The sequence below is a fragment of the Kogia breviceps genome, chromosome 2 (assembly GCF_026419965.1).
Source record: "Kogia breviceps isolate mKogBre1 chromosome 2, mKogBre1 haplotype 1, whole genome shotgun sequence".
NCBI lineage: Eukaryota > Metazoa > Chordata > Mammalia > Artiodactyla > Physeteridae > Kogia > Kogia breviceps.
In genome coordinates, this window is record NC_081311.1 from 7,437,956 (window position 1) to 7,454,123 (window position 16,168).

Consider the following 16,168-nt stretch of genomic DNA (forward strand, 5'->3'; position numbering starts at 1 on the left):
TTCTCTTGAGTTTCGCCTTGAAAGGCTTGGTGAGCTTCTACCCCCAAATCAAGCATAGAGTCCTCGCAGCCCTGAGACCAAGTTAGCACAGCCCAGCCCACAGGGCAGGGCAGGGCCGGGCAGGGCAGGAGACTCATGTCAGCACAATAGACAGGTGTGAAATCCAGGAATGAGTCAGCCGGCCTTGATCTGACTGAGGCCTTCTGCCCGAGCCTGGGCGGCAGCAAGAACCTTCTGTACCTCGGGTCTGTGCTTCAGGTGTTTGACCTTTTCTAGAAACCACGTTCTGCTGTGGTTATGTCACCATAATGCAGCCTCTAAACACAGGATACAGATATCCAAGGCTGTAAACCTCTTCTGTCTTTTGAACGTCAGAAGGCTTGTAGTCCACTCAGAACCTGGGCCCCTGGCAACCTCCCTTCAAGTTTAAGGGCAGAAATGGAAACGAGAACGTCTGAGGTCAGATGCTATGTTTGTCCTCTGGGTACTTTCTTCCTTTGAGCTCTGGGTCTGTGCGCCCAGCAGCCTTCTGAGCTCCCGTCCCCACGTGTGCGCCCGTTGGCTTCCGCGCCCCGGGGAGCGTCCGGCCCGGTCGCGGCGCCGCAGCTTGGACAGACACCGTGGAGGCCACCTAGTCAGGCCATCTGCGAGAGAGCTGGATGCTTACGTGGCTCGTGGGTTTGGCGTAGTTTGCCCCACATCCGTGGGAAGAGCGCCGTGGGCGCTTATGCGGCTCCTGTGTGTGACCTCCGCCTTGTGAAGGCGGGCTCGGCAGGGAAGTGGAGGGGCTCCAGCTGCTCCTGAGGGCTGAAGGCAGGGGGGCTTGCCGAGAGCCTGAGCGGCCGGTGCCTGTGTCCCGGGGCTGTGGCCCATCTGCTGGAGGCGTGGTGCTGGGAACCTCCCTGAGAAGCTCTAGGCCACGGTGTGTCTCGGCGGGAGGGGGGCTCACGCTGTCCCCTTCACGTGAATGGTGGGCCTCTCGGGCCTTTCCCACTGGCCCTCCATCCAGAACGTGCCCTGCAGCTCGGGGTCCCCACCCCCTCCCGTGAAAAGGGACCTTGAGGAACTTGAAGGGCAGAGTCCTCCTTCTCCGTAATTCTGCTTCCTGTTGTTGGCCCCAAACAAATCAAACACCAGAACACCAGTGTTCAATGACCTTCTGAATCCAGACTTTCGGAGACTGGGGTGGGCAGCCCTGCAGAAGCTTCCTGGTGTGTGTGGAAGGTCTCACTGGGCTGCCGCAGAGGTGTTTGAGAACCCAGGCCCCTGTGTGTGTAGCCTGCAGTCCAGAGCAGCGGTTCTCAACAAGTTCGTGTTAAAATAACCCGGGGAGTTTATTAAAATGCAGGCTTCTACCCCTAGAGATTTTGTGTATCAGAATCTGGGCCTGGGAGTCTGCATTTTAACAGCCCCGAGGGTGCCCCTGCAGGCGGTCCTGAGACCACACTTTGGGACATCCTCGTGCAGAGCGTCCAGGTTCCCGTTCCAAGCAGACCCCACAGAGATGGGGCCCCGGTTGCAGAAGGGCCGAGGCTCAGCTGCCCGAGGCTTCTGCAGTGTGCTCGCAACCACGGCTGCCGTCTCGGTCTCGAGAGCCTGTCCCGTCCCCGCAGGCCCTGTGCGAGGCAACTGCTCGGTTCTCAGAATAGCTCTGCAGGGCAGTTACCACCGGTCCCCTCATTTTATAGATGAAGAAACGGAGGCTCTGAGAGATTAAGTCACTTGCATAGCCGAGGCTCGAACCCAAGTCCGCACCCTTCCCACCACACCAAGTGAGCCCTGCTCAGTGGACTCCCCACGTCCACGGCCATTGTCACTTCTGGAAGAGTTACGGTTGTTTGTGCAGAAGTGGTATTGAATGGAGGGGTGGGGGTGTCCAGTATCCTCTCCTTGGAGCCGAACCGAGGCCTTTTGTACACCATGACGGTTGGGCCTAACGCTCAGGGCGGTTTGCCATGAAAAATTAGCTTCTATTCCTGTTTCTTTTGTCTGCTGACCTGACCCAACAAGTCGCCTTCTGTTCCCTGAGCGAAGGGGGAAAACACAAGGGCTAAACATAGCCTCGATTGTTTTTACTTTTCTTATATTGTACTTCTTGAAGCGATAAAGATAGAAACAATTAAAATATTATCTGCTCCGCAGACAGAACAAGTGGCCACCTGGCTGGTGTTGACACACAGTAGCAGTGCTCAGTATCGGGCAGTGCTTCGTGTTTTCAAAGTATCTTAGCTATTGCGGTGCCAGCCAGTGTCCTGGCTAGTTCATACACGACCATCCTTGGCCGTGCTGGGGTGGGGAGTTCAAGGCACAGCCCAGGTTGGACCTGCCTGGCCAAGGAACGGTTTACCTGTGCCAGGGACAGAGGATGAGCGAGACCAAGTGAACACCCGTGGTCTGCTCTGTAGTTTTTATCTGCACTTCGTCATATCCTCCTTCTTCCACCCACCACCGGCTGAGGTCTGCTGTGTGCCAAGCTGTGTGCTGGGCACGGGAGAGTCATGCTGGGACTGTGCTCCAGAACTTCTAGCTCAATAGATGACGTAGACACGCAGACAGATCGTTAAAGTTCAGTTAACGTGAGACACGTGATTGAAAGTCTAGGCAAAGAGCTGCAGGTGCCCAGGGGCTTGTGTGGGAGGGCGTGTCTGCAGAGGAGGTGATGTTTGAGTTGGCCCTGCAATGGGAAGTAAGAGACTGGTGCGAGTCTCTGCAGAGGTGTGAAGGCGCGGAAGAGCTCACGTGGGAGCGGAAGCTGCGGGTCCACGGCGGTCGCTCTGCACCCACATGTAACCGGTGGATTGAGTTGAGAACGGACTCTTTTACTCCTCCCTACAACAAAGACATCTATGTATTAAGGTCAATAGAGGCTTACTCTTCAAAACAGAGACAGGTAGTTCCTGTAGGCAGGTAGGAGCACGCGAGAGTTAGCCATCCAACCCCACTTCCCACTGGGGATTTGATAGTTAAACCGCAAAACAAGTCGAATGCACACCCCTCTGCACAGAGACGTCACCTGTGCTCATTCCTGCAATCGATTCATTAAACTTTAGTTTTATGTACTCTTTTATGTACTCTTAGGGCTTTGTACACAAAACCAGGAGGAGTGGGCTTTATGGGATGTTTCAGGGGTTTTCAAGGATGATCTTGGCTCTCCCTGACTCTTGTCTGACTTCTGCTGTCACAGGAAGTCCGGCGTGCCTGGAGCACAGGGCCTACTGGGGAGACCACGAGTAGACGGGGCCCACGACATGTGTGGGCCTCAGAAAGTTCTCTGGGGGCAGAAAGGAAATGGGACTTGGAGTAGGGAGGCCTGAGTTAGGAAGCACCAAGATCACAAGGTAGCCACTGGAGAGACAGGATGTTCATGCTTAACTGGCTCCCGCTTGCCCTTTGTCTCACGAGCTCCCTAGAGATGGGGAAAATTCCAGGGCAGTGAAAGAAAAACGGAACAGAAAGCGGTGTCTTCTGAGGATAGGACCAATCTCTTTTAATTTCCCAGGTTTCCCAAGGCCTGGGACAGAGACAGTCTCCAGTGGGCTCTAGGCTCCTTAAGTTGGGGCCGCTATGGCGCCATCTTGGGGCCCTCACTGCCCTTGGTTGGGTCCTTGGTTCCTTCCTCATCGACCATATTTTTGGCCCATGTGGCACCTCAATGCCTCGTCCCAAAAGGGGAGTCAGTGGCGAGCATTGTTTGATGGGAACTTCCTAAAAGACCAAAGGAGCAAACCCAGAGGAGGATGGGGTCACAGGCCCTGCACCTCCACGTGTGTGTCCTTATAGAACACAGCTTTGCTGCACACATCATTTTGTTTCCAGGGAAACAAAAATGAGAAAAATCAACTAGCTCTCTGCCAATCAACCATGAACATTTTCATTTATTTCCTTTTTATCTTCCCATATAACATATGTATTTTACTAAATAGGAATCACGCTGTCTATGCAGTTTTGTATCCTGTTTCTTTATGCTTAGTATTGCATCATTAACATTTCTCCACATCATTAATATTCTTGAAACTGCTTTATTCATGCTCCATGGTGTTCCTTGGTACTTTATTTAATCAGCCCCCTACTGTAGGACGTTTTAGTTGCGTTTACCATTTTGCCATCACTCACAGCATTCTGAAGAACATCATCATACGTAAATCTCCACTTGTTTCTGAGGATCACTTTTCTTCTTCTAAATCAGAGATGGTCGTGACTCAGTCAAGGTTAATTTGTACTTTAAACAATTTTACTCTAGTATTAGTTTACTGAACTTTCAACTGCTGACAAATGTCAAATTGAAACTCTTTTGAAAGAATGGTGAGGGACTTCCCTGGCGGTCCAGTGCGTAAGATTCTGCGCTTCCGCTGCAGGGGGCGCGGGTTCGACCCCTGGTTGGGGAACTAAGATCCCATGTACTGCATGGTGTGGCCAAAAAAAAAAAAAAAAAATGGTGAATATTTGAGGAGGGGGTAGGTAGTGAGGACCTATTTTGAACAACATAAATGCTATTTGCAAAAAGATAATTTTTAGTAACGATTTGTCGGGTTTTAGTGATGATTAAGTTACGGGAACACTTATCGAGACTTGCCGTGTATCAGGGCCCGGGCAGATTTCAGAGATGAGATGAACTGGACGTTTAGCGTCAGTCCTGCTTTGCTCCCAGCTGGCCTAACTTGGCAGATCTCTCTCCTGCCTCTCCAGCTTCTAAGGCCCTCCTGTGGGAACAGCCTCTGGACGGTTCCTGCCATGTGCCCTGTCCAGGGTCCCAGTGCCTCAGGCTCGGCGTCTCATGGGTGCACAGGGCGCCCTGGAGGAAGGAGCGTCACATTTAGCCCTGATTTGGCTTTTCCTTTGGCTCGTGAAGCTCCTTTTGGGCCTCGCTGGTCACTCCCTTTGAACCTGTCCAGTAGTCGCTGCTTGTGGCACTCAGCATGGAGTGAGTCCCTCAGGTGTGTCTCTCTTGAGAAGTGGCCACTGGCAGAGAAGATGGTCCTACAGTCCTTGCTGCCTGGAGCAAGGACGTCACAATTTTCTGAGTGATGGCTCATCTTGAACGACTACTAAACTCCTTGAGGGCAGAGCCAAGGTCAGGCTGCCATGTGGTTCCCTCAGTGCTGCAGTGTAGGGAAAAGAGCAGAGGGCTTTGGGTTGGGTCAGCCTGGGTTTGCATCTCGTCACTTGTTAGGTGTGTGGCTCGGGGCCACTTACTCCACCCCCCGAAGCCTGGGTCTTCCCATCTGGGCAGCAGTGGTAGCCGTGCAGGGCACTGTGCCGGGTTACACCACCCACGGTGGATGTGCAGTAACTGATTGCAGTGCTGAGAATCAGTGTGTGTGAAATAGCTACTGGATGTCATTTCAGATTTTACTTCTCTCCTACTGACTGACTCAGTCATACTCTTCTCCATATTCCCATTTGCACAGTTTATAAATTATGTGTAGATTAGAAAAACATAGAAACGTGGTAGCCTGTTGGCCCCTGGCAGCACAGCGTTATTTCTTAACTTTGCTTTCGTGTTGTGAACTTGAATACAAGAACTGTGTCGAGCGTGTTCTCCTAAATTCTCAGCACAGTGCCTGATTCCATAGTAGAAAAATAACAAATAGTTCTTGAATATTTCTCTCAAGTAAGGGTTCGAGTGCAACAAAAGTCCGCATTTCCTAGCAGGGCTAGCTTGTTTATCCATGCATTCGTGGAGAGACCCGAATGTGTAACTTGAAATCGTACCCCTACGTCTCTGCAGCCCAAGACTGACTTCTACAGATTTTAGCCACTTTGTGCTCGATTTCAGCCAGAGAGCAAAGCGAACACGAGGAAAGTCCTCAGTGATTGGCAGCTAATGTTGTTGGTTGTGGAACATTTTGGTGGAGGGGATGTAAATCCATGAAATATCCAGTTGCTATTGTCAGCAAGTATTTTAAAGGTGGAATTCAGATGCACTAACCTGGCAGCACCTCCAGCCCCTCTGGAGTCCTGACAGACCCATCTTTGGTTGCGGCTTCCCGCCAGGGCGTCGAGTCCCAGCCCCAGAGCAGCAGAGCCCTAAGACGGGATGTGACAGACACGTTGCCCCCTCTCTGCTGCCGGCCAGGGCAGGGGTGAGGCAAGTCAGTTTCCCTTCTAGAAAATGAGAAGCCTCTGGGGTGAACAGCAGTGCTTTGGACTTACCGGGGAGGCAGTACGGTATGTTGGAAAGGAAACCGTCTCAGGAGTCCTGGGGGCTGCCTGGATCCTAGACCTTGCCCTGCTTCTGACTCAGCACCGTGGGACTCATGTCCCCTCTCTGAGCCTCAGTTTCTCATCTGTAAAGCGAGGTTGGACTGGATGGCTTTTAAGGGCCTTTCCGGCTCTAACATCCTGTTTAAGACGGGTTCTTGGTGAAGAGATAGAGGGCTGGCACGAAGGCCTTCTCAAATCCTGTTTCTCTTTGTCGTTTACGAACCAGAAAATGACAGATGGCGAGACCTGGACAGGAAGTGCCCTCTTCAGATTGACCAGCCGAGCGCCAGCATCTGGGAGTGCCTGCCCGACAAGTGTCAGGACAGCGCTCTGTGGCAGCGGGAGGCCGCGACTGCCTGCGCGGTCACCAACCTGATCAAAGACCTCAGCCTCAGTGACCGCAACGGGAACCCCTCCGCGCCCCCCAGCAAGCGCCAGTGCCGGTCGCTGTCCTTCTCCGACGAGATGTCCAGCTGCCGAACATCGTGGAGGCCCCTGGGGTCCAAAGTCTGGACTCCTGTTGAAAAGAGGCGCTGCTACAGCGGGGGCAGCGTCCAGCGCTACTCCAACGGCTTCGGCACCATGCAGAGGAGCTCCAGCTTCAGCCTCCCGTCCCGCGCCAACGTGCTTTCCTCGCCCTACGACCAGGCGGGACTTCACCACCGATTTGGCGGTCAGCCCTGCCAGGGGGCGCCGGGCTCGGCCACGTGCAGACAGGCAGGCGACATCTGGGGCCCCGACCCGAGCCCCGTGGGCGGGGCCCGACTGGACATGCAGCGGTCGCTCTCCTGCTCACACGAGCAGTTCTCCTTTGCGGAGTACTGTCCCCCCTCAGCCAGCAGCACCCCTGCCTCGACGCCGGAGCTGGCCCGACGCTCCAGTGGGCTCTCCCGCAGCCGCTCGCAGCCGTGCGTCCTTAACGACAAGAAGGTCGGTGTTAAGCGGCGTCGTCCCGAGGAGGCGCAGGAGCAGAGGCCCTCCCTGGACCTGGCCAAGATGGCCCAGGTAAGAGCCCCAGAAGGTGCTGGAAGGTGCTGCAGAAGCAACCAGGTGCTTATCGGAGCCTCCACGGCTCCTGGCTCATCCCGGGCAACTGCAGGGTGCCAGTGTCAGAAATGCGCAGGAAGTGGGTTAATTTCCTCGTTTTAAAAATTCTATACAGTGAAAGATGAAATCAAGCCCCCCCTTCCTTTGGTTTTTTTTTTTTTTTGAACATCTATTTCTTTCCATTTAAAGTCAGAAATGTTCTTTCCCTCTGCACACGCGCTAGCGGTACAGGAGCAGACAGATGGCGAGAGGCAGGGCGTCGGGCAGGCCAGCGCCGGCAGACACTGGTGGCCCCCCTCCTGGCACGTCTCTGGAGTGTCTCCCAGGAGCCCGTCCCTGCGGCCGCCGTAGGCACTGCGGGCACAGGCCGGGCCTCAGTGTCACTCGGATCATGCTGACCCTGAGATCAGGGCCGTGGCTGGTAGTTTTAAAGAACGAGAAATGGCGGGAGGCACTTCCTCTTTTGATCAAACTGCCAACAGTGTGAGACCATCACGAAATCGTGATCACTCTTCTCTGTGCCACCTGTGTAATCATCCTTGCCGCTCACCGTAGGCGAGGCCTCTGGCCACACACCCCTGTCACTTGTGCTTTATCCTGCGAGTCTCAGAGCCCTGCCTCGTGCTAACACTGATCTTGGGTATGGGTTTGAATGAGATGAACTTGGAGTTAATACATCATCATCAGGACAGTGTCCAAGCCTGAGCGCTGCCTGCGTTTGGTTCTCACTGCGGAGTCCCAAGGATCAGAGCGTGACAGTGAGGGCCAGGGAGCAGGGTCGGTCCTTGCGACCACGTGTCCACTCGAGGACAGATGGGTGTGGTGGGTAGAACGCGGCGCTCTAGGTTCTGTGTCCAGGGGTTCCTCAGGTGCTCGGAGCCGCGGTTTGAGCGTTATCTTTTCCAGTCTTGTTATGTGAGCGTCTGTCACGGCTGGGCTTGAGGGAGCGGGGGACTAGCTTGGCGCTGAGAGGTTGGCCTCGCCTGTGAGCGTATGGCCACGTCTGTGCAGGCAGGCTCGTCGTGTCCACCCCTTCCCAGGCGGGCACCACTGCCTTCCTTCCATATCCAGTGCTGCTTTTTCAGCCGGGCCTCCTTTCATTTCAGAATGAAAATACAGCTTCTGTTTATGGCGTTTCCTTCTCTTCTAGTTCTCCCTCCAAGCCCAGAGGTCCCCCCAAAAGAAGAGGTGCAGGTACCTCTGGTCTAGACCACCCACCTGACCACCTTTGTCCAAGAGCCCAGGCCCTGCCCTCACGGCCAGTTTCCCTTCCTCCCAGTGCCTCTCCAGGGGTGTCTAAGCTAGACAGCGATCGAACACATTCATTCAAGTTGGACAGGCAGGTGGAATTTTCCTTCCTGGAGAAATGTAAATAGGTAAAAAGGCTGGAAAGGTAACAGATGTGGGTGACTGCTGAAGGAAACCCAGAGCCCTGAGTTGTGGGTACGATAAATGGCTTCAGTTAAATTTTTAATGCTGAGCTTGTTTTATTAGCTAATAAGCTAGATAGGTAATAAAAACAACGTACAGGTGTAATTGTATTTTACTAGCCACAAGTTGGAATAACACCACTGGCATCACTGGAGACATTTCCTATCCTCGCTTGGGTAGAAACCATTTAAAGATACTTCGCCCGGTGGGGCTGTGCCCAGATGTACGGACTCTGCTTCACTGGCTGCAGGCAGCCCTCCGGGGTCCTGAGGAGTCTGTCCTCACTCTGCCTGTCTTTCCCAAGCCAAGGCCTGGAGAGGGCAGGGTCCCGGGAAAGCAAAGAAGGGGCCCCTGGGAAGCGTGTGGGCCGAGGGGCTGTGGCCAGAGCCCTGGGGATGGATGGGCCCTGAGCCGCCCCCCACCAAGCCTCTAGACCCAGCCAGCCCTCTTCCCCTGGGGCGCCGCCTGCTTCGGCTCCCCCACCGGATGATTCATGGCCTCGGGAGGTGGGCCCTCCTCCTCCGGGAGCCTTGAAAGCCAGGCCCAGGGCCACCTCTATGCATTTGAAGGGCCCTGGATGCAGCCTGGAGCATGTAGGGCCCTGCAGCCGGTACCCTGTGAGTGGTGGTGTTGCTGGGGGGCTGGGGGGCACCTGCTCGCAGCCAGACAGCGGTTGGTGCAGGACTTGCTGCCCCCAGACCCTGGCCTCTGCGTGCCCTTACCTGCATCTGTAGCTGCCGGGAAGCGAGCGGGTCTGCACGACGGTGGGAAGGCCGGCTTGTGCCGGGGGTCAGCGCTGCTCTCTGTGTCCTGCTACCCTTTCCTGCAGCCGGATCGCAGACTCTCTCTCGTGGGTCTTTTGATCTTGCTTTATACGTTCGCCTCCCTGGCGGGAGGGGCTCTGCGTGAGCACCACCGTCAGGGAGCCCCTGTGTGCGTGGGCTCCGGGCCCAGGTGCGTGAGAGACTCGGGCTGAAGGTACAGAGTGAGCGCATTGTGGTCAGGCCTTTGGGACAGTGGGCAGCTCTGATAAACCCCGGCCAGCAGAGGCGCTGCCCGGGGCTGGGACCTCCCTGGGGTCCGTGTGAGCCCCGGCGGCGCCGAGAGTGAGGGTGGTAGCCAGAGCCTCTCCAGGCTGCCACAGCAAGGGGACCAGGGAGGGACCCCGGGAGAGTCAGGCGGGCAGGGCAGGAGAGGCCAAACGCCCTGAGGTCCTCGTGCACACAGGGAGGCCCTGGGGTGGGCACCGCTCTGAGGTGCGGGCTCTGAGCTAGAAGCTGAGGCCTTGAGAGGTAGATGTGACCTTGGGCTGTGTCCCTCCCAGCCCCTCCTGAGGAAACAGAGCCTTCTGGGGCACCATGTTCACCTTTAGATCCTCATTTGGGGGGGGCGGCCTCAGAAGGCCTCAGAGATGGGGCAGGAGGCTGGCAGCCCTGGGCAAACTGCTTAACATCTCTGTGCAGCAGATAATACCGGCACTGCCCCCACCACCAGCATAGGACTGTTGGGAGGAATTGGGGGAGTCATGTATGTGCGCACGTGTGCGTGTGTGTGCATGCTGTGTAAATGTGTCACTGTGTGCGCATGTGTATGCTATGTAAATGTGTCGGGGTGTGTGTGCGTGTGTGTAAATGGGCCAGTGTGTGTGCGCGTGTGCGTGCGTGTGTAGCTATGTATGGATGTCTGTGTATAAATGTGTGCATCTGTGATACCTTTTGATACATGTGTGCGTACCTACACACACATCACCTGCACATCAGCCCAGGGAGCGCTCAGATACTGATGGTTGTCGACGTGATGGCAGGGCTTGGGAGGGAAGGCGTGGGCCTGTTCTGGGCATCTCCAGAGGCAGAACTGGGCCTAGAGGGTGACGTTCTGAAGACTCCCCTTCTCTTTATCTGACATCTCCCTCCTTCTGATTTTACCCTCCCTCTTCTGTCCCTGCCACGTATGTCTTCTTGCTGGTTCCTCTTCTTGCCTTATCCTTCTCTTTTGAAAATAGGAAGAAGGCCTGCCCTGCAGCCCTGCTCAGCCTGCAGTAAACTCCATGTTTTGGAGCTGGGGGTTGTGAACTGGGGAGAGAATCAGAATCGCCACCTGCCAGAGGAGGCTGGCATGTGTGAGCGTTCTTGTCTCATGTCTGTCACCCATGGTACCAGGATGGAAGGGACCCCAGGAGCCCACCCGACGCCCCTGCAGGTGCCCTGCCCTCCCAGCCAGGTCTCCGGGCACAGCTCCCAGCTGGCAGCAGCGGTGGCTCTTGTCCCTCGCAGCAGTGGGGGAGAGGGTTGGTGAGAATTGCGTTCAGATTGTCTTTGCTTCTTAAAGCCTGAGTGCCTGGCTCTCAGGCAGGGAGCTGGGTTCTGAGTGAGGGAGGGTGACTGTAGAACTGTAGAGAGGAGGCCCCCGCGGGGAGGGACGGTGCAAGGACCTGGCCCCGAAAGGCCCTCCCTCCCTGTAACCGTGACCGCAGCTACTCGTTCCACAGAGCCAGATGCTCAAAGGTGGCCCGGGGGTCAGTCTTGCCTCGTGCGTGCCAGGGCTGGTCCTGCTGACGTCCCCACGCAGCTTTCCTTACGTGGTCTGTCGAGGCACCTTCTGCCTGGTGTTTTATGTGAAGCTGCAGCCTCCTTTTTGCAAAATGACAGTGTGTGCCGTTGAGGGCAGGGCCCAGCCTGAGCATGTGAGTTGTTTATTAGCGGGACTTTCGCTGACATTATTTATTACTGCTGTTTTGAGACCTGGTTTGACCACCAAGCATTGGTTGACTACCAGTGAGACCTGGGCTGTGTGTGGCCATTTCGACATGGATCGCATGTGTGTGAGCAAAGATTTCAGCAAAAGCAACAATCAAGGATTACCCACTGAACGCCATGCCCTGGGTGTCATAGGCCCTGCTGTATTTTTAACTCCAAGCTGGTCAGCTTGAAAGAGCAACAAATTGTATTTCTCAACAGTGCTTGCAACAGAAGGGAGACGTTTGTGAGGAGGGGTCAGGACGCTGGAACAGCAGTTTGATTGACTGCAGCTGCCCACACACTGAGCCCCCGAAGCTCCCGGAGCAGAGGCCTCAGAACAGACAGCAACTGTTGTGTGAGCAGATGTTGGAGGGGCCGGTGAAGGCTGGCCGGGGGCAGTTTGGGGTAGGGAAGAAGCATGAGGTAGAAACTTCGCTGAGAGCCGTGGTCCTGCGGACGAGTCCAGGAGAGCAGGTTGGCCAGGGCCGCGTGGCCTCTGAAGGGTGAGGGGTTGGTGGGGGAAGTCAGCGGAAGGCTTATCGCAGACGCTCATCAATAACTCGTGCCTCTTTGCTGGCGGCGGCGTCCCTGGGTGCGGCTCCCTCTGGTCCGCCTCCTGCTCTGGCCTGTGTGCTGGTGGGGTCTGCCTTTAACGAGGGGTGGCCCTCACACCACTGGCTGCACTCCGGCAGCCCTGGCAGCTGCAGGCCAGCTGTGCTTTCTCTTGGCAGAGTCCTGGGCTCAGGCCTGGCCTGCCTGAGCCTTTATGGCCTTCTGTCCCCTCTGCCAGCGGCCGGCCACCTCACTGGCTCCAGTTTCCTGCCCCTTTGCACCCTTAGCATCCTTCCTGCTGGCCTGGGGACTGTGCTGACAGCAAAAGCAGAAGAGTTCAGAGGTGGGTCGCCCTTCACAGCACAGAATACAGATGGGTGTTAAGATCTTTGAGGAATAGTCATGGAAAGCCCTGGGATTCCAACTGGGATGATATGAATGCTAAATAAAAGTAAATGCAAAACCACTGTGGGCACATGGGAATAGTTGCTTCCTGTGAGGAAGCAGGATGGGCTTGAACAAAGGAAGAGAGCCTCCAGGACCCAGGCCGTCCGAGCAGTGGATGCCAAGGGTGGCAGCTCTTTCCATGCTCTTGACAGCCATTGCTGGTCAGTTGCGGTGGTCCTTCTGGTTGAACTCAGAGGAAGTCTAGAATCTTCCCCTCCGTGATCTTGGCAGCCACCGCTGAGTGATCTGCCGCCTCTGCTCTCGTTCACCCCTCACTCGAGAGTCCGGGAGAGTTGGTGACTTGCGCAAAGCCACGCGGCTCCTGAGGAGGCTGGGAAGACCGGGTTCAGTGCCCCTCCTGTGCCGTGATCTGCCCCCAGGTGCCCCTTGCAGGTGGCTGACACTCGCGGGACACAGAGGGCGGCGTAGAGGAGAAAGTGTGAGCTCTGGTGTCAGGTGGGGCTCAGTTCCCCCCTCTGCTCCTGTTTTGAGCTGTGAGCCCTTGGGCAGGTCACCCTCTGTAAGCCTCCATTTTCTTGTCTGTAAAATGGGAATGACGGTTGCTGTTTCTCACGGGTGTGGGCAGGACTCACGTGGTGTGCCTCCAGCCAGGGATGATGCTTTCACGTCAGAGCCGCACCCTGCGGCCTGTCTCGTGGGCTCCAGCCGTCAGCTGGGCTTGCTGCTTCTGGCACACGGGTGTCGTGATCCTGCAGCCGTGGAGCAGGGCAGGGCCAGGGCTGGAGAATGGTTTCAGCTCCCTCTAGTCCTTCCTTTCTCTCAGAAACACCACAGAACCCCTGATGGGGGTTCTCATAATCTGAGGAGACCCCTACTCAGAGCCCTGGGTCCTTCCTTGTGCCCCAGGCACAGCCACCAGGTTGCATAGGCAATCTGCTCAAGGTCACTCGGGTCAGGGCCGAGTGCCGACACAATAGCTTTGATCTCCTGGGGAGAAGACAAATAGAAGGAGTTCAGCTGGGGACGCGCCAGGGGGGCGGCTCTTAACGCCACTTGGTGATTTTCCACGCTTTAATTGAGAGCCTCTCTGAGCCGAAGGGCGCTTGAGGCGACAGAGCTCTGGGGGTGCCCAGGGCTTTCTGGATGGGGCCTCTGCTTCATAACCCGGGTGCCCAGGTGGGAGCCCCTGCAGCTCCCCGCGTGAGCTTGGGGCCCCCGCGACTGGCTAGGCCCTGCTCCCGTGTCAGGCATAGAGGCAGGAGGAGGCAGACGCCCTGCCCCGGGAGCCCACAGCCTGCGGGCCGGTGGGAGGCGCATCTGAGGACATCTCCGGCCCTGCTCTGTGGGGCACGTCTGGAGGACGTCTGCTGTGTTGTGTTGGATGTTTCCACGGCAAGTCCCCGCGCGTGGCGGTTCCGCGTCCCCGCCGAAGTCTTGTGTCGGGCGGCAGAGTCAATGGCCGGGAACTCGGTGTGGCTCTCGGTGCCCTTTCCACCTGCTGTGTGCATTGGGCATCTCTGGTCCCTGGTAGCATTTAAAAGAGGGCAGGCTTCCAGAGTGTTCTCACAGTGCCTTAGAATTGTGTGACCACGGAAATAAGCCCTGAGGAGGCCCTGGAAGAGTGCAGGTGGGGTGGGTGCGGGGGCTTGCGCGAGTGAGCGCGTGCGCAAAGGTCAGGGTCAGGAAGGGGCTGGGAGGAGCCCAGTGTGGCTGGAGCAGAGCGGATGATGGGGGCAGGGGACCCGAGCGAGTGCAGGGCCTTCTCCGTAGGTCCTCTGAAGATGTTGGGCTTTTATTCTGAGCGCAGGGGGAAGCGTTAGAGAGTTTTAGGCAGGGGAGTGACAGCCCCGCCCTCACGCTCCCGGCTTGGGGGAGCAGCGTGGACTGAGGGCTGGGGGAGGCAGGGGGCTGTTGGCAGATAGGACCGTGGGCTAGACCAGGGCAGGGGACACGCTGATTCCTGTTAGGGGCTGAAACGTTCTGGAGGCGTGACCAACAGGCCCAGCCAGGGGCTTGATCTTGTCATTAGCTTCCAGGTCACGGACCTCGCTGGGCCGAGAATCAGTCACCCTAATCCCCAGAGATAACTGTCTTTGAGCTGTCGTGTTTAGAGTTTGCTGATCGTAAGTCCCTTTCGTTATCTCACCTGCAGCCCCCACTTTGCCTGTATTTCTTCATGATCTGTTCTCAGTAGGAGTGAAGCGCAGCTGATCACCGTGATTCGTTTTGTTTCCACAAGCGTCCTTGAGTCCATCCGGCCCCCAAACCCTTACTGCGTCAGTGCTTTGCCAGCCCAGGCTGCCCGTTCCCACCCTGGGGAAACCGATTGCCGCCCTTTCTCGCCGCGCCTGCCTCCAAGCCTCCGACCCCTTTGCTGAAGCTTCTCCGTCCTTGTCCACCTGAAACCCGGCCCCTATTCTGGACTCGGCTGGAGAATGCAGGGCAGCTCGGGGCCGCAGGGGGTGCTCTCACAGCTCTGAAGGCTTGTCACCCTGGGTCGCGTCGGAGCTGTGCCGCATCTGGTGTGTTTATATCAGCTGAGGCAGAGTCTCCGGAAAATGAGGGGCCTGCAGCGGCCTTTGTGCATCCACTAACGGAGCCCAGTGACCTCAGCCCAGCCTGGAAGGATGCAGGGCAAGGGGCCGCTTGAGAGAAGCCCGGAAGGATTTCAGCACTCTCTGTCTTATCCCTGCGTCCTTACTGGGGGTGGTGGGATAACGCCTCCCCGGAAGGAGCTCCACGCCCTCGGTGAGCCTGTGGGTCTGCCCCCGGGAGGGCCGGAGACAGGGAAGCACGGAGCGGGGTCACTGAGACGGACGTGTGACTAATCACGAGCCGGGCCTGAGGTGACGCGCCTGCCGCCTACCTGTGCCTTTATCCTGTACAGGCCGCTGGCTTTTGTGGGGACCCGCACAGGGTGAAATGATGCCCGTTTCGCCTTTTGTAACATAGTCCTCCGTTGTCCCAAGCGTGGCATCAACATAGAAACCCTGTTGACATGAGCCATTTATCTGTAAAATTTTTGCGGAATCAGCCGTCCTGAATTCCTGGCCTTTCTTGCAGCTTCAGGCCACAGTCGACAACTAAAGAAAGCAAATGCCGTGCAGGAGGGCCAGCCAGCCCTTTGCCACGTCCCCAAGCCGGCAGGAACTTGGTTTGACTGGACTCGGAGTGGGTGTTAATTGCCTATTTATGGCGAGAAGATTAACAAGGCCTCCTTTGAAAGTTGGGCATAGTAGAACTCTTGGATCATTCCTTTTGGGGAGGGCGAGGGGTGGCTTTTTTTTTTTTTCTGTCTTGGAGAACAAAAGAAATGGTTGGCTCTAAAATATAAGGCAACCACCAGAAGCTTCATTTGTGAGCAGTAACCGTGAGCTCCCATCATAGTATGTCACTGAAGGCCCCCAGGCCCAGAGCCTTCCCTGAAACCGTGCAGGGTCCTATAACGCATTTCATCTTGGTGGAGAGGGTGGTGGCCGTGCGGCCGGAGGAGCAGTGCCACGGTGACTCGCTTGACAGAGCCCTGTGCGTGGAGAGTGGGGCCGGCTGCCTGGGTTAGCCAGGGCCTTCCTGGCGGGGCCGGAAACCACCCCGTGCGTCCAGAGAGGCCGCCGTGGACCGTTGTTAACCAGGTTCCTGAAGAACCGAGAAGCCGAGGTGTGAACGCCGGGTATCACGGACGCGGCTACTGCCGGCAGCTGCTCCCACCCAGGAAGAGGCTGCCCTTTGGAAGGCCTGGCAGCTGGGAGTCCGCAGGCCCGTGGGGCCGAGGAGAGGGAGGGTGAAGA

At 56.6% G+C, this 16,168-nt stretch overlaps 1 protein-coding gene across 1 annotated transcript in view; it reads left to right on the top strand.

The window, feature by feature from the left end:
- Positions 1–16,168, top strand: part of FAM53B (family with sequence similarity 53 member B) — a 78,645-nt gene that overhangs the window by 16,458 nt on the left and 46,019 nt on the right. Inside the window, exon 3 of the mRNA XM_059053978.2 lies at positions 6,431–7,209. Within this exon, the coding sequence (XP_058909961.1) occupies positions 6,431–7,209 (779 nt within the window). The remainder of the gene's footprint in view (positions 1–6,430; positions 7,210–16,168) is intronic.